This window comes from Uloborus diversus, chromosome 5, assembly GCF_026930045.1.
Source record: "Uloborus diversus isolate 005 chromosome 5, Udiv.v.3.1, whole genome shotgun sequence".
NCBI classification, from domain to species: Eukaryota; Metazoa; Arthropoda; class Arachnida; order Araneae; family Uloboridae; genus Uloborus; species Uloborus diversus.
This window is the reverse complement of record NC_072735.1, coordinates 164,942,963-164,965,505: the sequence shown is the minus strand read 5'-3', so window position 1 is coordinate 164,965,505 and position 22,543 is coordinate 164,942,963. Positions and strand designations below refer to the sequence as shown.

Here is a 22,543-nt window from a genome sequence, read left to right as displayed (position 1 = left end):
TCATAGATGACATGCATTGCAATTCAGTCGAAACCATGACTAGTCAATATTACTTGAGTTTTCTACCTTGTGCTTTTTGTTTTAGTAGTGTGAACTTGAATATGTCATTGAGTAAACTCTGCAACCTGTATAGTTAAAAAAATTGCTGTGATGTGTGATGATGACAGTGCCAGATCTATATTTTTTGCAAAGCCGTTGCAAAATCTTGAAATTGCTACCCTTACTCATCTTCTTTCAAGTTTGTTTAATTGAGTTTCATAAAAAAAAAAAAACCTCACATTAATTGGAAGAAAGTGCTGTTCCTCAAAAGTTGCTGCCTGGGGCAAGGTCCCTTTCTTGCTCCCCCCCCCCCAGATATGGCATTGAGTGAACGTATTCATCATATGGAAGTCATATCATAATGTTTTATTACTATGTTATTCATCAATTACCATATGATTTATTTTATTTAATTTTGTTGAACTATATTCAATGTATGACATATACTATAACTTTCATACAGGGGAATCTGGGGCATGTTGGTCCACTTGTCGACTTTTCATTTTTTATCTCACCAAAACATTAAGTAAACATCTTGATTTTCTACTATAATTTCTACTATAGTTTCTTCATTAGATATTTTTCACCATCCCAGATTTAATCCAACACTGGATGAAGAAAAAAGTGTGAAGAAGAAATTTATCATGACAAAAGAGTATGGCAATAGCATCAGGGGCGCCGACTTGGAAAAATTGTTGGGGGGGCCGGATGTCACCGGGGTCTAGGGAGTATGTTAAAGCACGGAGCCCCCCCCCTCCCCCCGAAAAAAATTCAGATTTTTGTGCCTTGAAAATGCCAACTTACATATTTTCTGGTGTGTATAATTTATACAAACAAACATATGTGACAGGGCGTTTTCAAAGTAAAACAATCTAAAAATTGGTACACAAATTTTCTGCTTCAATTAGATCATGTCACTTGCTTTAAGTGAGGGACACTTTTGCAATTCCATTTTGTGGGGAGCCGTGCAGTGCCATAGCTAGGCTACGGCACTATACAAGGTAGTAAACTTGACTTGCATGGATAGGCACTACCAGTGGCACCGATTAATAACAACTATTAGGGGGAGGGTGCCATAACGGGGGCCTTGCCAGGGGAAATTTTCTAAATTTGAGATAAAAAATAGTGAGTTTTAAAGTTTTTTAAGCATTTTAGAATCATATGATCAACATTAGAACCCCAAAAACTCGACTCTCTGTAAATCGACACATTTTTTGGCTTTGAAAAAAAAAAAAAAAGAAAAAATGGTATTTTCGTGAAAAGTTAATTTAATTTACAGTAATAATTATACTTTTAGTCTATTAGCAGTGAATATATAGCTCTGAAAAGATTGAACTGATATTTAAATAAATCTAAACTATCATTAAAAGAATAAAGCATAAAAGATTGATGTCGCACTTTGATTACTAAAAGTGAAATAACTAATTTAAGCTTGCTTTGAATAAGGCCCAGAGTTCATTAAATAAAAATAATGTCTCAAAATTAATGCTTTAATAGAGTTACAAAAGTCAATAGACAGATTACTTCATTAACTCTAATAATTGAAGAAAACTATCACGCCTTCCATTAAATATACAAATCAAACCCTGATATATTTTTTCCAGATTAGCAACACTTAGATGAGAGCGCCGCCATCGAGGCACTGGGGACAAATTCTATGAGTGCTCTCAGCACCGTAACACTATCCTTATTCACACCACTCGTTTTCAATTAACCTGCTTACTACAGCAATAGTTATTTGTTTTAATTCATTACTGAATGTATTTTACAATGTAACTATCTTCAAACAAGGAAAGTAAAAAATACCAACATAATTTTGTGATTTTAGAAACTATAATATGACAAATAATGTTCTTAAATTATTGAGGGGGCTCTGCCCCCCAAAACAAACTATTGAGGGGGCTCGGGCCCCCTCAAGCCCCATGGAGTCGGCGCCACTGAATAGCATCTAACACTCTTTTGACTTTTTTGATGAATAAAGAAAACAATTTGGAAATCTAATCAAAATTGAGAACCTGATAATCTTGATGTGGACTAGGGTGTATTGAAGTGGTTTAAACAAGTGCAAGCTAAAAATATGTCTCTCAGTAAAACTCTTGTTTGTGAGAAAGCAGAAGAATTTGCTGTCAACTTAGGAAATAACAATTTCAAAGCAAGCTCTGGATCAAGCTGGGATCTATCAATTTTGCCCCCCCCCCCTCCTGCAACAAAATCTGTAGGGCCCCTCCCCAGAGGCTAACAGTATAGTTGCAAGGCTAATAAGTCTAACTGCTAGTTTTTTTTTCAATTTTTTGGGCCGTTGGGCCCCTTAAGGACTTGGGGGCTCCCCAGCACTGTGGGGTCTGCGGGTGCGCAGATCCAGACCTGCTCTGGATAGTACAATGAATTTAAGCATAGAAATTGAATTTACTTCAAGTTTCTGTGTCGTAAAAGCAGGGAAGACCCAAACTTATATTTTTAGGAGTGGAAAATTCTTAATTTGCTGAATGATAAAATATGGAACAAACAAAATTTGCAGTCCCTTGAAGTTTGTCATTACAGGATTTCATTCCATTTGCATTTAAATATAAAAGTTTAATTGGACATAGATTCTCAGAAGCCATTTAATGACTTCGTCTTTTTTTCAATTAAAATATTATAAAACAACTTTTATTAGTTTTTAATTAATAATTAAAAAAATAAACATTCAGGAAAAGCTTTTATTGATAAAAAAAATAATCCATTTATTAAAAAGAATTAATTAAAACTTTCATTCAGTAACAATATTTATTGGGTAACTACACTTTATACATATCTCCAGAGGTCTTTTGAAAACAATATGCGATTCTTTTTTTTCCAAATTACAAAATTTTATTATACTTGCTTTTTTTTTTTTGTCTATACATTTAATATATCTTACCAATAAGTTAGTCCTCCTAGTATCATCGATACTTTAGGTCCCAACTTACAAATAATAGATGGTGCAATCCAATTGGAGACTGAAAATACTGCATACACCACAGCTAAACTAAAAAACAATTAAATACTAAATGTTAGTAAAATAATGCTTCAACAATAATTAATTACTAGTTTCAATACAAAAATTGAAATTTTATTCAAAAACGGTCTAGAAGCACGCATTATACATTTTCCAAATTATGTTATTGACAATCACGTGCAATGGCTTAAGGGAATGGCCAAACAGCTGTAATGTATCCAATTGTCTAATTGTCTTCATATCTATACTTATATTTTAAAATATTTGCTTGCAGTACATCCACTGAGAAAAGCGTATTAATTCTAGTAACTGCCATGTTGAATAGAGCATTTTTAAGCAGTGAAAACAAGTATGTAATGCATAATAACTGATTAATTACAAAAGGATATTAGAAATGCATATTAGCAACATGTTGAGAAAACAAATAATGACTGAAAGTGGGGTCGAAAATGTGCACTACTTTTGGAGTTTTTAGAAGCCAATACTGCATTTTATTTAACAGTTCATTTATAAATAAATTCTATTATTGTTCATTAGCAGTAAAATATTCAATTACAAAATCGAAAAATATGTTTCTCTCTTTCACAGCATTTAACAGCTCATATTTAATCAAAATCAGTCCAGAATAAGAAAGCAGCTTTTGTCCTGTCAAAATCAAAAAAAAAAAAAAAAAAGCCAAAAAGCCAGATGATTTCAAAAAAAAAAAAAAAAAAAAAAAAAAACAATCTGGTAACTCAGCAATCTTCTTATGCTTGGAACTGCTTGCTTGGTTTGGAATCTGAAGAAGCGCCAACAGCAGTCTCTTATCATTGGATAGGTGCCAAGGCAAGATTGTGTTGTCATGGCCAAACCCCTGCATCCATTTTCATGCTTGGGTTCAAGTTTGGTTTTTCTGTTCCTTTTGCCTGGGGATACATGCTTTGAAGAAATCGTCACTTGCGACGAATATAAATGTTTTTTTTTTTTATTATTTAAACTTATTTTCAGTGAAAGACAAGATTAGAAAAAAATTATGATTCATACTTCTTGTCAATTATGAGCATACAAACAAGAAATGAAAATTATATTTGGAGTGCGCAAGCTCTGCTTGGTTTGCTTGGGCTGAACAAACGTCATTGGTTATTGGTAAATGTGGATATATAGTAAACAACACCACAATTTGCTTACTTCAAAATAATTTCAGGTTTAAAGCTACAAATAATGTATCATAAATAACATTCTTAAAATTGAATTACGTAAAATAAAAGATATTTTAAAAATAAGTATTGTAAATAAAAAGACTAAAAAATTAATTTTGTAAATATCAAATTAACTTTTTTATTCTCTACTTTCAACCTAATACAAAATACAAATTTATATACAATAATTTTAATGAGTTATTATTCTGCTGTGGACAGGCAAATGGCAGTATCTGCAGAAATGAGTTTTTAAGATATTTCAAGAAACACATTTTGGATTCAATACTAACAGGGAAATGTTGGAATCTTGGAATTAGACTTTTTTTCAGCAGAAACCAAACAAGCAAGCTTGTATAGTAAAGCTAACATACAATTGATGAAAAAATCTGCTTTTCAATTTGTATAACTCTGCTGTTTTTTTTTTTACTTTTTATTTTGATTAAAAAAAAAGAAATTCTCAATTCAAAATAAAATGAAATACAGTAAAACATTTACCTTATGTAGCCATCTCCATCGTAATTTTCATATGACTTCTTCATGCTTGTTATAACAGTTTTCTATAAAAGATAAAGTAATTTTTCTGACTAAGCATATATGGGCCATTCGATTTGGTGGAACGAGACATTTTTTAGCATATTTTGTTTATAAATATGAATAAAGCAAACATTTTATTCTTGATAGCAACAATAAGGATTTGTCATAAGAATTCCGTAGAGCATTTAACTTATCATTTTTAAATAACTAAATAATATAATCAATGAATACGGAATAAAAGGTTCGTGATGGAACTGGACTCATATGCGTTCCGTTGCTCAACTGCTAATGCTACAACTTAAAGTTTTTAATATAGAACTTATTTCCCTTACTAGTGGTATGTCTAGAACCTCAGTTTGAGGGAAAGAGGTGGGAGTGTCCTTCAATAAACAAGGGTCCCCCCCCCAAATACTACAAATACTCACCCAAATACCCAAATAAAATGAACAATACCCTTGAGAACATCCCCTCTAAACATTTCAATTGCAGAGTCTATGCCATGACCCCCCCCCCCTCTCTAGCTGGACACTCACTTCATAAGCTCTTGTGTGAGACCAGTGGTGTAGCGAGAAATTTCCTCAATTGGTCCACCAGGCTGAAAGAAGCAAAATCTAGTACAGTGGACGCCGGTTAATTGAATCAGTGGTTAAATGAATCAACTGCTTTAATGAATCAAATTGTCAAAAACAGAACAATATCCAGTTTTATTGAATTAGCTGCTTTGTGGAATCAAAACCATTTGGAACAAACGTGACTCAAAAAAGCAGGGGCCACTGTACTACTTGAAAAATTAATTTAACACGAACATTAGGCAGTTATTGCTGTATAACAAAAATTAAAAACATCTTCTAAAAAGTAAAAAGTAATTTTAATTTTCATTGAGCATCAAGAGGATGGGTTCAGATCCAGAACCAATCCCTTTCCTACACCACTGTTCGAGATTATAGTTAGCATATTAAATGGGAAATGAAGTTTGTGCAATGTTGACTTTGATGTCTTAAATTGATTCATTCCTATTTTGTAATTTATGATGACTCCAGGCTTGTTATTTGGGTGATCAGGGGATGCATTGAGGGCCCCTTTGCTCTACCCCCTCCTGGACAATTTTGCAATGAGGCTTGGAGGACTCTTGAAAAAGAACACAAATCAATTAAAATGCACATTTGTACAAGAGTTTATATTTCATTGCATTTGAATAAAATAATCTGATTTAAACAAAATAAATCTAGTGTGGATCTCACATTACCTTCTAAACAAACATTGTATATTTGGTTTGTCCAGCAGTATCGGCAGAGGGCAATTTATTGGCAGTGAATGCAGGAGTGCCCACCCCCTAAAGGCAAGGGCGCACTCCCCCCCCCCCCCCGAAGATCATGGAGACCCCAACCAAAAACAAGAACCCACCCCCAAAAATGAGAAAAATATTCCTCAAAATATCCCCATCCCCTCTAAAAATTTCAATGGCTTAGTCTGCGCCATGACCCTCCCTAGGTGGGCACCCTGGTGAACGTGTCAAATAATCAATGTTTCTTAAAAGCTTAAAAGAATGGCTGCGTGTACTCATCTTCGAGTGTTTGAAGCAACACTTCTTAAATTAATAGCATTTCAGATTCAGAATTTCTTCATACATAAAATTATGGTAAACGTGGAAAATAGTAGCTACTTTCCAATGCAAAGAAAAGTTATGTTTTTATTCGTATCTGTGATTTAAAATTGCATAAAACTGCATGGAATGTGTATACCAAGGCCGTAGCCAGGATATATTTTCGGAGAGGGACATGGTCGGAGGCAAAAGGTGGTTCCAGACTTGTAATCAAGGGAGGAAATAGCATTTGAAAATTATGTTTATTATATTGTTTGCAAAAATCTAAAAAAAATTGTAATTAAAAAAACAGTATCAAATAATTGTTTTACTAATTAATTAGTTCTTTAATATTTGATACTTAGTTTATATTACACCAGAATTATTCATTAGGGAGTAATGATAATTTTTTTTATACGATCTACATCACTATCTGATGACTATCCGACTCAGCAAAATTAGAGGATTGCGTACACTTATGCGGTCTATAATACATCATACTGTGTTTATTTCATGTTTACAACGGGGCATGCGACGGGGGATTTTAGAATAACTTTCGGGCAAATAAGTAAAAATAGTCACAATTGAAAAATAATCTAAAATGCCCACTGCAAAAAATAAATCAATATTCTTAAAGTCTACAAATGCATTAATCTGCATTAATTTATTAAAATCTACCAAAATAAGCATTTAATCAAAAGTATGATTGGATTGAAAATGGTAGTTTTGAACACGTGAATCTCATACAGTCTCTTGTTGAAGTGTATATCAAAGAATGTTTTTTAAATACTATTCGTAATAAGAGTCATTAACATTCCGTGATGGACAAAGATGTAAAAAAATTATGACTTTTTGAATTTTTTTTTTTAAATATGTATGTGGGTGTGGAGGGTTGAGGAGGAGAAGGGGTCTGAGTCTGTCTGAAGGAAGATTTGTATAACAAGGTCAAGTGAAGCAGTAGTAATGGGGGAAGAGTTTTAATTAATTAGTCTTCGTTTCCTTATTTTTTGGAGAAAGGTAAAAATTTCGGGGGAGGACTTGTCCCGACGGTCCCCACCCTGTCTACGGTCCTGGTGTATACAGAAAACAAATCTACTCCTATGTAAGACTTTGAAAGAGATCAGTCAATCGGAACCTTAAGTAGCTACTATAAAACTTATTCTTGTTGTCAGCAGTTTGCTCACTGAATAAATTTTGTGCTACACAATATGCATAGATTTTGTTCAAATAAGTATTCATCCAAAATATTTTAAAGAAATCTCACTTCAATTTCAGAATTCCTACTTTAAAAGTTTAGAGTGCAGTGAACGCTGCAGATATTTCAAAATATTTTCATAGAATTTGTATTATTATAATGAAAATCAAATAGCTGCCATCAGGTTATATGCATCCGAAGCCGACATGAGCAATGTCTGTTGCTAGCATTGATGTTAAAACAACAAAGTTATGTTTCTTAAAATTTATTATGCGGCGGCGATGTGTGAAAATTTTTTGGAACTTATTATATCAAAGCTACTTTGGAATATTAGTAAAAATTTAACTTTATAACTTGTGTATACTGGTGTATTTCAAATTCAGAACAAAAGCATCAATATCATTTGAACATGCATATTTCTATATAAAATCGATCCACCTACTTGAATCATCCCACATGTTTGAAAGGCTGTAAAAACTAACATAAAAGCGAATCCTAATAAAAGTACATTTAAAAACATTTTGTCAAATGTTTTTGCCATGATTTATTATTCGTGTCGAAGGGAAAAAATATACAAAATGATCTATTTTCAACGCGTGGCAAGAGTGATGAAAAATGAGCGGAAAACGGTGCGTTCCGCAAAAACCAGTTCAAATTCGAAAAGAAAGCTCTTTGTAGGCTGTCAGACACATATTGAAGTTATCAAAAACTGATACGAAAGTAAAAATATAAAAATGTTTTTAGGTCACATTACGAATATCACGTTTTCTGCCTGTCATTTTTATGTTGCCAATTCACTACTTAAATCATAAGTAAACAAAGTGCTAGCAGACGATATATTTTGAAAGGCTTTGCAGTTGAACTAATCTGTTTCATAATAGAAATTATGCTTTTAAATGCACCAATTCCTTGAAAAAGCAGTTTTTTGTGTGTTAATCTTTCATGCTAATGTAGTTTTTATTAGTATTACTTCCAAATTTTCATTTTCTAGTACAAAAGTTAAGTTTAGTTGTTAAAGTGATGTGACAAGCATGATTTGTTTGAAATGTTTTGCGGAAACCATTGACAAGTTAACAATTTATGATTCAATTCCTAATTTGCTATGTTTAAAAATGAAATATATCACATTTCGTGCTTGTGAAATACAGTAGTTAAAAATTTGAACACTTAACAAATTGGGTTTTCTGCACTTTTTATGCAGCTTTGTATTTAAAGGAAAACAATTTACGCCTCCCGTAATGTTGTCATTTTATTTGTATTATGTCTTCAGTTTCTTTACTTCTTAAACCTTGTGCAGTTGATACATTTCAGATTCTTATGCTTTTGTTTTTTTATCGCATTTTGCATGTATTTTTCAGACTTTTGTGTTGCTTAATCTCTTGAGATTTTACCCAGAGCTAAATTTTTCAATGCTTCTTCTGCATGGTTTCCTGTAAATACAAATACAAATACAAATGTGACGACCAGCAACAGGCTCTGGGCCCAGCTAGACTGGTCCTAGTCAATTTACAATCCCCAGTGAAGATCAATGGTCCTCTTAAAACTATCTACTCCCTTGCTCATTACCACCTCTTCCGGTAAACTGTTCCAAGGTTCCACTACCCTGCTTTAATAATATTTTTTCCCAATATCCATGTTAGCCTGAGATTTAAACAGCTTAAAACAATGACCCCTTATCCTGTTTTGAGTGCTAAACTTCAGCACCGTAACATCTTTCATTTTAATAAATTTAAACAACTGAATCATGTCCCGTCGGTCTCTTCTTTGCTCAAGACTACATTTTTAACCTTCTAAGCCTGGAATCATAGTCTAAGTGAGAAAGTCCATTTATTAGCCTTGTAGCTCGCCTTTGAACCTTGAATACATTAATGTCTTTAAATAAAATAATATCTTTAAATAATATCTTTATAAATTATATCTTTAATAATATCTTTAAATGTAAAATAAAAGTCTTTATTTATATATTTTTTGAAAAATTTAAAACTACATTTGCTCATGCTGGCGTTTGGTTTCACTAAGTCATGTAAAGATCGAAGTAAAAATTTACTTTGAAAGTTCTGCAGAAAAATATTTATGAAGAAATCTATTCTGTGGCATACAGTAAGCTCCCAATTATCTGCGTTGTAGGGTGGAATGTTAATCGCAGATAATTCCATAATATAGGTTTGCAATAGCTTGAAAAAAATCAACAACACTTGCATACGTTGAAACTATTGCTGAAAATGATAACAGTAAAAAAAAAAATGTACGAGCTGAAAAAAGATTGCTTTTTATTGCAAACGGATGACACTCATACGTCAGCAAATCATACTTATAGATTAACTAAAACAGATCAAGCTCATTAATACCAAAAGCATGTAGAGAGGAGAATTTTTTTCGAACAAAACTAATTTGGTCACATGTTTATGCGTATAATAAGTAATGTGCTTCTAAAAAGCAGTAAGTAATGTAAAAGTAGATATAAAAATCACGTTTCAACTTTGAAGTTTGATGTCGGTGTAGGGGAGAAAGAAGAAAGAAATAGGAATTTCAAGAAATAGATATTGCACTTAGTAAGTTAAAATTGGTGTATTTAACTACATTCAGTTAATCATTGTTGGAAAAAAAGTCCTAGTCTGTTTATTAGACCCCAATGAAGATCCATGGCCCTATTAAAGCTATCCACCCCCCTTACTCATTATTGCCTTTGGATAATCCGCCTGCAGATAATCTGGAGTTTACTGTACTTCTTTTTATATTGCTCCATTTGAACACTATGTTGAGACTGATTTCCCTGAAACCTAAATATTCAGAAATAGAAGAAAAAGTACCTTTGTGCTTAAGAAAAAAACATAATTAGCGACGTTCAAAACACATGTTTGAAAAGAAGTTGCTAGCGCATGATTTTAAGTTAAAAGGTTTAATTTTAAGAAAATCTGAATTCACATTTTTCTTCACCGAGAAGAAGACATGAGCGGATCCAGGGTAGGGGGCCATGGCCCCCTCCAAAAAATTGCAAGAATAGTTAAAATTTCCTTTTTTGAGCAAAAATGCAAAAAATTTCCCTTATAATATATACAAAGTCAAACAATAAGGAGGGGGCCGTGGCCACTCTGAGAAAGTTTTAAAAATAATTCAAAACCTTTTTTAGAGCTAAATATAAAAAAAAATGGTTTATTTTTTGAAATCTAACAAGAATATAAAAACAACGCCGGGGAGCCATTAAACCACACTGAGGAAGTTACAAGTATAGTTTTTTAAAACCCTCTTTCCTTGCTTAAATTGAAAAAAAAAAAAAAAAAACATTGCAATATTTAGGTTAATTTGTATAATGGGCTAGTCTTGATAGTGTGTTTACTTCCCTCTTGTAGATGTGTTTACTTCCCTCATGGGGAAAAAAAAGGGATATGTGTTAGCAAGTGTCCGATAAAAAGTTATACATTTAATGATTGTGCATCAAGTTGAAGTTAGATTTAAGTTTTAACCAGGCTTTATGCAGAGCCATGTAATTATTCTTCATTCCCTTTCTAATATGGGACCCTACAAACCACTCCTTTTCTTCTTGTTAATTTTACCAAATATCGTCTACAAACCGCGTTTTAAAAAATAACTGGTAAAAAATTCCAGAAAAGGATCAACCACCTCTCATTTTCGCCAACATCGTTCAAGATCGGCCTGAATTTTGTTTTAAGCGCTTGAGTTTCAAAGTGTTTGCTGGGGGAGAACTCCTCCCTCCCTAACATCATTGAAAGTCTTTTAAGAATTAAGTTTCTGAAGCTTCAATTTTGAAAAATTGCTGGTCCTCTAAAAGTTACTCATGAATCATGGGTTGCCTACATTTGCAATTTAAAGAGTTCAATTTTGAAAAAATTTTGGAAGTGGACCTCAGAATCTCTTCCACCCTTACCTTACCTAAGATAGTTTAAAACCCATTAACATTAGGGGGGGGGAGGGGGGCGCACCCGAGCCCTTAATATTATAAAAGACAGTTAAAATGCATTTCTAAGGTAACAAATCAGAAAAATTTCCTCAAATGGGCCCTCAAATCTCTCCTCCCCCTAACATCATCAAAGATAGTCTAAAACTGTATTCTTACAGCTACAATTTCGAAAAATAGATGGGAGCGCCACCAAACCTCTTCTCACCTGACATTACCAAAGATTCTCTAAAATATGTTTTTATGACTACAAATTCAAAAAATTCCCGGGGGAGAAACCCCCGGGCCCCCTTTACCTCAGAGTTAATATTACACTTACTTTTGGTTCAAATTCTCCTTCCTCTCAAATCAGAAATCCTATACAGTCGCCTCAGAACACACCACTGATTACAGGAATACCATTTTGAGGCGACAATATATGCACACGTTCACTAAGAGAAGAGGAAACTTATTGGGAAGGTTACAGCCTTTATGTTAAACTTACGTCACCTAAGGAAAAATCCTTAAAAAATGCTCTAATTAAAGATGGGCTATATTGATATTTGTAAAATTCAAAATTTTTTCAGAGCATTGTATTTTTCCAAATGGCCCCCTCCGAGAATTCTGTCTGTATCTGCCCCTGGAAGAAGAGCTCCTTGTAACACTAAAACTCCTATCTGTAATTGTTTGAAAATTTGCTTTATCATTGTCAATTCTTTTACTCAATGTAAATATTTGAAATTCCCATTTTGGACATTCATCATTGTAAATTTATCAGGGGGGTATAGGATATATCACCATTGGAAACTCAGAGGTTTTCCTTTTTTGACAATAGAAAATGTCTTAAACTAACCATATCATTCTCCAACGTTTAACCATACCCTCCTATGAATTTTTTTTCGGCTATGTCGCTGACAATTTTTATCTTAATGCCCTCGGAATTCTAAAATCAAAGGCATTTGTAGTTTATCTGTAGTAATGTGTAATTCGATTTGGAAGTTTGTATTTTTAACTTTGTAAACATTTAAGTTAATTTTATAGTAAAATTTGTCAATGTGTACATATGTTTATTTTGAATATCATTTCAGGGTTAAAAATGACTCAATCCATATCGCGAGATTTTGATTTCCAGTATACATGTTGCAAAAGAACAGAAAATGTCAATATACAAGTACCAATTCCACTCCTTGTCAGTGTTCAGGAATTTGGTTCTCGTCTTATTTCTCAAAACAAAGTTCCATTTTATGTACAAGAAGGTATGTATGTATGTATCTGTTTCAAAGTAATTTATCTTGTATGTTTCATATTTATGTTAGTAGTTGGCATCGGGCAGCTAAGACATAGACACACAAGAGATGTCCGCTGCAGTGTACTTAATGATTTTAGATGACTATTTTTATTAATAAACAGGGTGCAGATAGTTGTAATTTTCTAATGATATAAATTTAATTTTTTAAAATTTTCATACCTTAAATATTCCTGTATTTGGGGAGCCACCCATTTGCACCAGTTCTTCTATTTTATAAAAGATAACTGATAAAAGTTTGTAACCGAAGTCATTGTTAAAAACTTTTTAAATTCACACATTAAATATTGCATTTCTTAAAACTTGTTTGTTTCTTGTTGAAAATGTGATGTAGGAAATGTTATGAAATTGTTCTTAAACTTTCAGAACTGCTCCTCAATATCAGAATTTAAAGAGCACAATACTACTCCTCAAAATTAAATACTTATTTCCCACACTGCACCAACTAAGGGGGATCTGTTGTTATATCAAGTTTATTGCTTCACAAAATTAATGAAACATTAACTGTAACACAGTAGGACCAAATCCCACTTTTGAAAATATCTTGAGACCGCATTTTATGAAAAGTGTACCTACTTTTTAAAATTCTTTCTAACTATGTGCAAATTCTAATGTTTGCAATCTTCTTAAAAATGTGTTTGGAGTAGAAATTCGAATTTTTAAGCAATATTTCCATCATTTTTAGATTGTCAGATGATTCTGAAGAGAAGCTCACGCTTTTGGGTAATCAGGCAATGCCGAGAGCCCCAAAAATTGGAAAACACCAAATATGTAGCGAAAGTTTTAAAGAAATCAAGTACTTTCATATGGCACAGTTATTATCTAGATTTTTTTTTAAAAGTAATTTTAACCTCTCTCCCAAATACTGTAGTCATTCCAAACTTAACATGATATTTACTATTATCACATTTAAGCACTAATTATGATTAATAGTTTTGATAATTCACAGCCTTATTGCAACCAGGCAAAATTTGAGGACATCATATGTTTTAATGTATAATTGTCACATATAATCGCTTTTACTTATATTAATGTGTATGATAACATGCAATAACATATATTGTAACGTGAGATTTTGTCAAATTTGGCTTGGGTAAGGTAACATACAAGGATAAAAATGTTTTTCTTTACTTTATAGTGTAAGAAGGAGGGGGGGGGGGGCAAAAATAAATTTAGTGCCTAATGTTCTCTAAAGCCATAGGTTCCACTCAGAATTTTCACTTAGAAGAAGAGGTAAGAAGGAAGTTGGTCATAACCGCTCCGTGAATTTGAAAGAAAAAAGAAAACCTTGCAGCCAGCAAAAAGTTCTAGCACACATTAAACAAGAATTTTTTCCCTCACACTGTTGGAGTACTAGGACTGTATATAATTGCTGATGTGTAGTCTGTTGAAAGCAGACTACAGTAAAAAAAGAAAACAAAAACAATTGCATTCATTTCTAAAACCAATTTCTTTAAGAAAATATGTAGAAGACCTGCACCTTGTGTCCAAAAGTTTTGTGTTACTAAGGTTTTGCCATTGTATGGATCATTTCATAAATTTATGAAATAATTTTCAGAATTATACCAATACAGTCGGACCTCGATATAAGGTCAACCCTCAGGACTTCGAGAATGTGACCTTATAAGCGGAGTAACCTTATAACCGGTTCATAAACTTTTATCAGAAAAACAAATTCTAAAATATAATGTTTTCAAAATCATATCACTTGATTAAGTAACAATGTTTTAATTAAGTTGAGTCAATTAAAGTTAGAAATTAGAAAATTATTTGTTAAGAACTTTAATTCAGAAAAAAATTCTGTACAAATTAAACATATTCATCGTAAATGTGCTTACGACGGACACGTGAACTTTAGGGGACCTGCCTTCGAAATTTGTATACATTGCTAAAAGCCATCTCTATTGACCTTGACCCTTATCTAAAAGCTGTCGCCCTCAATCCGCAAAGCATGAATAGGAACAAACATTAAAAAAGCCAGAGGAAACAAAACTTTCTTTTTACCTGCGTTAAGGGGGGTGAATGATCCCTCCTACTCACTCCAATCGTCTTCTCTCTACAGTATTCCCGTGTCTCTACACGCCTTTTTCCTAGAATTTGAGGGGATAAAGGGTTTTGTGGAAAAGTTTTCCTTTCATTTGTTGGGCAGTTGGCATTTTGTCGACAAAAGATCATGTACTAGGGAAAATTCGTGGACAGTGAGGCTTTGAAATCGCTCGAAGAAAATCAGACAAAAATGACCTTATAAATGATGGCGGTATTTGAGACCTGACCATATATCTGATTATCCACTACACAGACTCCCTATTCAATGAGTCGGGACTGTAGGAAAGTGACCTTATATGCGGCTGACCTTATATCGAGGTCTGACTGTATATTGCACATAACAGTAATTTATAACAAAAATTAATATTAAGATTCAAGTAATGCAATTCAATTATCATTTACAAATAAACAGGCTTCATAGCACTCATTGGTTTTGCATGGCAGCTACGTTTTCAAGGACAATCCGGTACAATTTTTTACTGCGAATATTATTTTGTTTTAAAAGTTGTGAATTAAGGTGGAAAGATGGTAAAGAGTTTCAAAATTTTATTCGTCAAAGAATGATGTCAAGTTTGAAATGTGTTGTCATTGTAAAAGTGGTCTATCTCCATATTTTAAAAATATATTTGTTAGCTAAATGGTATCACATTTAGTTGTACAGTAAACTCCCGATTATCCGTGGGGTGGATTATTTGTGAGTCAATCAGCAATCGGGAACATGTATTTTCGCAGCAAAAAGCAATGACTGTTTTTTTGTCGAAAAATTGCAAATTTAAACTCGGTTTTTGTTTGTTTGACTTATTTATTTTTTGTGATTTCTTCATTGTTCATACGAGGTGCGGCTAGAAAAAAACCGAACTAGCACAGGTGAAACAATAAAACAAATGCAATAAGGCTGAAAGTGTCCTGGCCTGTCACGTGACTCTTGCTCCGCCTACTGCTCGAGTTTCATCTGCCTCTTGCACTCAGTCTGCCCGTGGCGTCTGTTCTAAGTAGTTGACGTTTCGTCTGTGCGTCGGAAAAATGTTGAGTGTACAGAAAGAATAGCGTGTTAACATCAAATTTCTTTTCAAACTTGGAAAATCTGCAAGTGAAACGTTTGTAATGTTGCAACAAGTTTACGGCAATGATTGTTTATTGCGAACACAAGTGTTTGAGTGGTTTAAACGATTTAAATATGGCCGCGAAGCAAGGGCGGATCCAGGCTCCGGTTAAGGGAGGGGTCACCAAATGTGTACCCACAACCGGTATCTTGGTGTGTGTGTGTGGGGGGGGGTAACAGCATGCTCGTCAAAAAAAGGGGGGTTCTTCGGTCTAAATCGTAGTTTTACCATATTTCATTTTGTATGAAGAATCTGAAAACGTTGGTATTGAAATCTTGTGCTTGTTTCTTACTTACCAACAAATCGTTGTTGCATTATTAGCATATATAAAACAAAAAATACAGTATACTTCTAAGAAAACTATGTATATTCTAAACGTTACAATTTTTAAACTTTGTGGAGGCCTGATTTTTCTAATTTGAACTAGGAGCCGCAGCAGTCACTTATGTTGGTCAACGCACTAGATTATACTAAAATGAAAATGAAAAAATTATAAATCGAACAAGAATTTCAAATTGTACAAATACCATACTGAATAGTCAGTAGCAGATTTTAGGGGAAGTCCAGGGGGTTCAGGCCCCTCCCAAAGGAATAAATGAATGCAAGTATTTTTTTTTTAATTTAATTGACTTCTCTTTTACATAAATAAAAAATTTTCAGCCATGAAAAAGAACACAAAACACACAAAGCATATTTGATTAAAAGTATTTTGTTTGCTAAAGAAATACAATAGACTCTCTCTATTCTGAACACTCAATGGACCGAATGAAAGTCTTCAGTTTAAGAGGGTGTTTAGTAGAGAGGGAGACGAAAGTAATGCATACGTGATTCCCGGGACCATCAAAATGTGTTCAGAATATCTGGGTGTTCAGGTAAAAGAGTCAACTGTACTTCAGGAGTCAGAGGCCAGAGCGGCAGAATACATTTAATTCATCAAAGAACCTAATACCGCGTTTCGTCTGTTAATTCCTCTTTGAGGGAATCAACTATTAACATTTTTAAATAATGTGTAGCCTAGAAGAGTCATTTCTATCCAAGATGCTATTTTGGAAACAATAGATTTATTTTTTAGCTTATAAAAAACGTAGAATGAAAAAAATCGCATGGTAGTTTCTTCGCTAAGCCATATAATATTAATAGAAACGGCATTTAGTATCAAAATGGTATGTCATCTGCATCAGGGCATTGAGAACAAATCGACAACTACTTTGAAAGAAATAATTTCTACATAAAATAAAATATAATACAATACTACTAATGTAAATATACTATAAACTGAATACAATAAAACTTACACAGTGTTATGAAGGTATGATTTTCTTAGTTACATAATATTTTATAGTTAACACATAAATTAATTTATAAAAACTCAAATGAAGTATGGGTATAGTTAAAAACCTCACCTTCATGTTATCATTATGACAATGTTTCTAATTGAAACCGCTTATTTTATAGCATCTCGGTGAAATTATACAGGGTTTTTAATAGGGGAATGTGGGGCAAAGTGAAATAGTTAACATGACTGAGCTTTTTCAAAAAGAACAAATTGGAAATTTGTTTTGAAAATTACAGTACATAAAGAAAAAACACTGTATTTTATAACAAAACTTGCATTGAAACCTTATTTTTGATTTTTGGCAGTAAAATTGTTTCTTCAAATAAAAAAGTGGAAAATGTTCACTTTTTTTTTCCATGGGGCAAAGAGAAAATTGAAATATTTTTCGAATGAAATATGTTCTATTCGATTGTGAAAAATATTTTCGATCAAATTACTAAGTAAATAAAACGTGGGTGATTTATTAGATGATTGAATGAGTGACTTTGACTAATTGTGAGAAATATTAAAAACACAAATAAACTAAATATTAACTAAATAAATACTGCACCAAATATTGGAAGGTCCCAATTCATCATTCGATAATATCAAAATAATTTTTGAGTTATAACAAAATATTGCAATTTGAGTATCATTTTTAAAAATTGCTTGTATTATCATACGATTAGATTTTCGGAGGTAATTTTTTCTTGACTGGAATAGACTACACATGACACATCTTACTAAATAGTTATTTTTATGCATTAAAAAGTAGTTAAATTAACCTTAAGGGATCCTAAAAAACATTTGAAAATAAATTCATGAAAACTTTGTTACGAAAAATAACATTGGTGAAGGTGAGCGCTTTTCAATTTCCGGGGTCCCCTCCAAACATTATTTTAGTATTTCTGAATGTTTTTTTTCCACACATTTTCTCACAAGACAAAGTTTAACTTCCTTTTTGACTTCTTTGCGAATCTAGTGATTATGTGGTCAATGTTTACATCAATGTCTCTGTGGATATTTAAGAGAGAAAGTCCCACAAGTCGTTCCTCACACATTGAGGCTCTTAACCAAGTTTTTAAACGCCGCAATGTCGAGAAGGTTCGCTCACTTGTGGCAATGTAGCTATGAGTCGAAGAAGGCAATTTATTCCAGGATACATGTCCTTGTCACATTCTTCGATAAGTTTTATGATACATGGAGGGAAATCTTTAACAGGATTTTGATTCTTTTCCCGTGTCCACTTCGCGACCCACAGTTGATATTCAACTTGCAGCGATGATGTATTAACTGGCAGAAGTCCTTTATAAAAATCCCCCACTTTGTGCAAAACTTCGTTATTAGTACCTGCTAGCAGAGTTTGCGGCAAATATGCTTTAAGATTGAAAACTAACCACATTTCGCCAAAATTGTCGAAGAGTGTCCGTTTTAATGAGAGTAAAAATCCTTTTTACAAGAAAAGTTGTATCCGTGACCGAGTTTGAGAGTCTCCACTTTAATAAAGGGAAATTTAATATTTTAATCCTAGAAAATGGAGGGAAAAAAAAAACTGTTCGAAATGAGGGGTGTACGATAAGCGAGGTTTCAATGTTTTACGCACACTTAAAGAAATTTATTTTCTGCAAAACAACTCTTTTGTGAATATTAATTGTTTATGTGCAAATATAGATGTAACTGCAATAGAGGTTTAGCAATGATCTGTTCAAACAATATATTTCTCTTTAAAAAAAATAATTTAAAAAAAAAATTAAAGAATTCCAGGTTTTTAAAGAAAAATCTATTTGCCAGAATTTGTTTACAAATATCCAACAAAAATTACTTTAACCCCTGCCCCACCCCCTCTTTATTTTTTTTTTAAGCAAAGCCTCTACATTGTTTCGTTTCTTAGAGGTACCAGGTATTTTGTGTTGAGATATGCATTGCAGTGTATATATAACTGCAATATGCTGCTTCAAACTACTTAAAGCCAGAGCTCTCAGCACGAAAATCTTTCTAATTTAAATACAGAAACGCTTCCCCCACCCCTTATTTTTGCACTTGGATATAATTTAAATTTGTACACAAATTGGGTGATCCTCAATTTTTCCTTCGGAAAAAATCTGTAACTGGAAGATTGAAAAGGATCTGGTGGGTAATGTTTGGTTTGATTAAGGGGGGTGGGGTTATGACCCTCATGATCCCCCCCCTCTTGGACCCACGCTCTTCCACTCCGTAAATTTTGCGCTTGGATATAATTAAATTTTTTATACAAACTGGGTGATCCTCAATATCTGCTTCGAAAAAATCTGTAACTGGAAGAATAAAAAGGATCTGATGGGTAATGTTTGGTCTGGTTAAGGGGAGTAGGCTCATGATTCCCATTCCCGCCCCCCCTTGGATCCACACTTGCCCCTCCCCCTTAATTTTGCACTTGGGTATAATTTAAATTTGTTCATAAAGTGGGTGATCTTCAATTTCTCTTTCAAAAAAATCTGTAACTGGAAGATTATAAAGGCTCTGTTGGGTTATGTTTGGTCTAGCTGGGGGGGGGGGGGTCCTGACCCCATGACCTCCCCCTTGACCCACACTTGCCCCCCCCCCCCACAATTTTGTGCTTGGATATAATTTAAATTTGTTCACAAACTGGGTGGTCCTCAATTTCTCCTTCGAAAGATTCAGTAACAGGAAGATTAAAAAGGCCCTGTTGTGTAATGTTTGATCTGGCTAAGGGGGGGGGTCATGACCCCCCCCCCCCCCATTGGATCCGCGCTTGCCGCGAAGACACAAGTGATGACGCTCGCACTGGCAGACTGTTGTCAGCAAAAACTGATGCAAACATTGAAAAAAATCAGTAAACTTGTTCGAGAAGATCGCCGTTTAACAATCAGAGCAATGCCTGAGTTGACAGGAATTGACAAGGAAAGTGTTAGGCAGATTCTTCATGAAAGTTTCAACATGAACAAAGTGTGTGCAAAAATGGTTCCGAAGTGTCTCACAATTGAACAGAAGGAACGCCGAAGAATGATTTGTTCTGACATCCTAAAAAATATTGAAAGAGATCCTACTTTTTTACAAAATGTTATTACTTGTGATGAATCGTGGTTTTTTACTTATGATCCCGAAACCAAACGCCAGTCGATGCATTGGAAATCTCCTGATTCTCCACAACAAAAAAAAGCACGAATGTCAAAATCGAAATTCAAGGCAATGATGATTGTTTTTTTGATGTCAAAGGGATTGTACACATTGATTGGGTGCCAGAGGGACAAACAGTGAATCAGCATTACTACATTAGCGTCCTGACTACCCTATGTGAGCGAGTACGGAGAAAACGGAACGATTTGTGGAAAAAAAAGACATGGATCCTGCACCAAGACAATGCCCCAGCTCACAATGCGTTGTCAGTGAAGACGTTTTTAGCCAATCACAACATTCCCATCTTAGACCATCCACCCTACTCGCCTGATTTGGTCCCCTGTGATTTTTTTCTTTTCCCTAAAGTCAAGTCAGCTTTGAAAGGAACTAGATTTGAGAGTGTTGAAGCAGTAAAAGAAAAAGCGACGGAAGTAATGTATGGACTTACCGAAAATGATCTGCAGCATTGCTTTGAACAGTGGAAAATTCGTATGGAGCGGTGTATAGACCGAGGAGGAGAGTACATTGAAGGAGATAACATCAAATTGTAAATAATGGAAAATAAAATTTTTTTATAGCATCAGTTCGGTTTTTTTCTAGCCACACCTCGTACACTTGTTCTGTATTGATGATAAGTTCTGTTGTGCAAAAATATAAAACATTTTTATTGTACTGGATATATTTCCATTATTTGTAGAGAGTATCATGCTTCAATACTGCTAATCTTTTATGCCACCCAATTCCGTGGATAATCGGGAGTTTACTGTTGTGCAAAAGCGAAGCAAAACATTTTTTAAAAGATTAATATCTAATGACTAATTGTAGCTGAACGCTTGTAATTTTTTCCTAAGAAAAAATTTGCAAAAGGCTTTATACGTAAAGGCATAGTTAAATCATTTACAAGGAGATACATCACATATACAATGAACAACACAAATACTGATATAGAGTTTTTTTTTTGAACTACACAACTTATTGTTTACTTCTGAAAAAGTGCGGTTCATAGAGAATTGTGTTATTAGGATCAGTGGTTTGAAGATAATCTAATACTGTAGTTTTAAAAAATCTTGAGCCACATTTTCTCAAACCCAAAAAACAAAGTCGCCAGCTGAAATACATTCTTTAACCGGTTGACTGTATTTCCCAAGCCTTGATCATAAAAGGCTCAAATTTTCTCCTGGATCCTGTTTACTCTTGGATGTAAGATATGTAAATGATTTTGCATCTTGACTTCTCAAGAGTAGTTTAATGTATTCTTACATTAAAGTTTGAAGATAGTAATATAAATATGTAATACTTTTTAAAGAATAAGCAAATGAATAATTGTAGCTGAACACTTGTAATTTTTTTCTAAGTAAAAATTACAAGTGTTCAGAAAAAAGAACAGTGTAACTTTAATGAGTTATAATTTATGCTTGTGAAGTAAAACTGCAAGAAAATACCACACCATTGATTACAACATTCAGAGACTGCTGTTTGACCTTTGTTTATGGATCATCAGTCTGAAATAGCTTTAACAGAGCTAGGAGTACTAAACCTCTCATAGAGGCTAAAGTTTCCTCCATACTGGTACCTAAAATTAAGGGGGTGTATCTTACAGCTTATTACCCTATTGCTTATCTTCACTTTACCATGTTTGCTGACCCCTTGCCAATGGGCTAAACTTAAATTTGATGACAAGTGTAAAAGTAATTTTAGCTTCTCTGAAATATTTGCAACCTCCTACTCTGTTCTGACTATTCCAGGCAGATGATCCATCACAAGGGTAAAACTGCAGTTTCTGGATGCCGTAGCAAACTGTTTGGTATTTGCTTGTAGTTTAATTTTTGTCAAATTAGACTCTCTGTGTACAAAACAGAGATAGGTAGCCTTTTTATCAGTGCATGGTCATATTAAGACATATAAAAGCCATAAGTGCATTAAACATTTTTGTAACCATGTAGATCAGTAGTTCCCAACTTTTTTAGGTTTGTGGCTCACCAACTTAGTGAGAAAAATTTTGAGGCCCACTAAGTACTAAATATGCAAGTAACATCTGGTGAAAAATGGGCACTTAAAGTACACGTATGATGTATATAGGTGTTACCGTATGACGAAAATAGGTGTATGCTAGAGCTGTAGTTTCAGTATGTTTTACATCAAAATATCCCTCCATAAGAAAACTGAGCCAAATCACAGTCTTGTCAACACTTCACCTCATTTTCACAATTTTTACAACATCTTCAAGTTGAACCCGTCTTAGCGATTTTAACAAAA

General features: G+C 33.6%; 2 protein-coding genes across 2 annotated transcripts in view; one reads left to right on the top strand and one right to left on the bottom strand.

The window, feature by feature from the left end:
* Nucleotides 1–8,154, bottom strand: part of LOC129223245 (UNC93-like protein MFSD11) — a 30,227-nt gene extending 22,073 nt beyond the window's left edge. Inside the window, 3 exon segments of the mRNA XM_054857810.1 lie at nt 2,939–3,046; nt 4,690–4,751; nt 7,948–8,154. Of these exon segments, the coding sequence (XP_054713785.1) occupies nt 2,939–3,046; nt 4,690–4,751; nt 7,948–8,046 (269 nt within the window). The 5' untranslated portion in view covers nt 8,047–8,154.
* A 473-nt stretch (nt 8,155–8,627) lies between these two features.
* The window catches only part of LOC129222029 (protein C12orf4 homolog), a 45,457-nt gene continuing 31,541 nt past the window's right edge, over nt 8,628–22,543 (top strand). The window contains exons 1-2 of the mRNA XM_054856446.1: nt 8,628–8,740; nt 12,489–12,656. Of these exons, the coding sequence (XP_054712421.1) occupies nt 12,497–12,656 (160 nt within the window). The 5' untranslated portion in view covers nt 8,628–8,740; nt 12,489–12,496. The remainder of the gene's footprint in view (nt 8,741–12,488; nt 12,657–22,543) is intronic.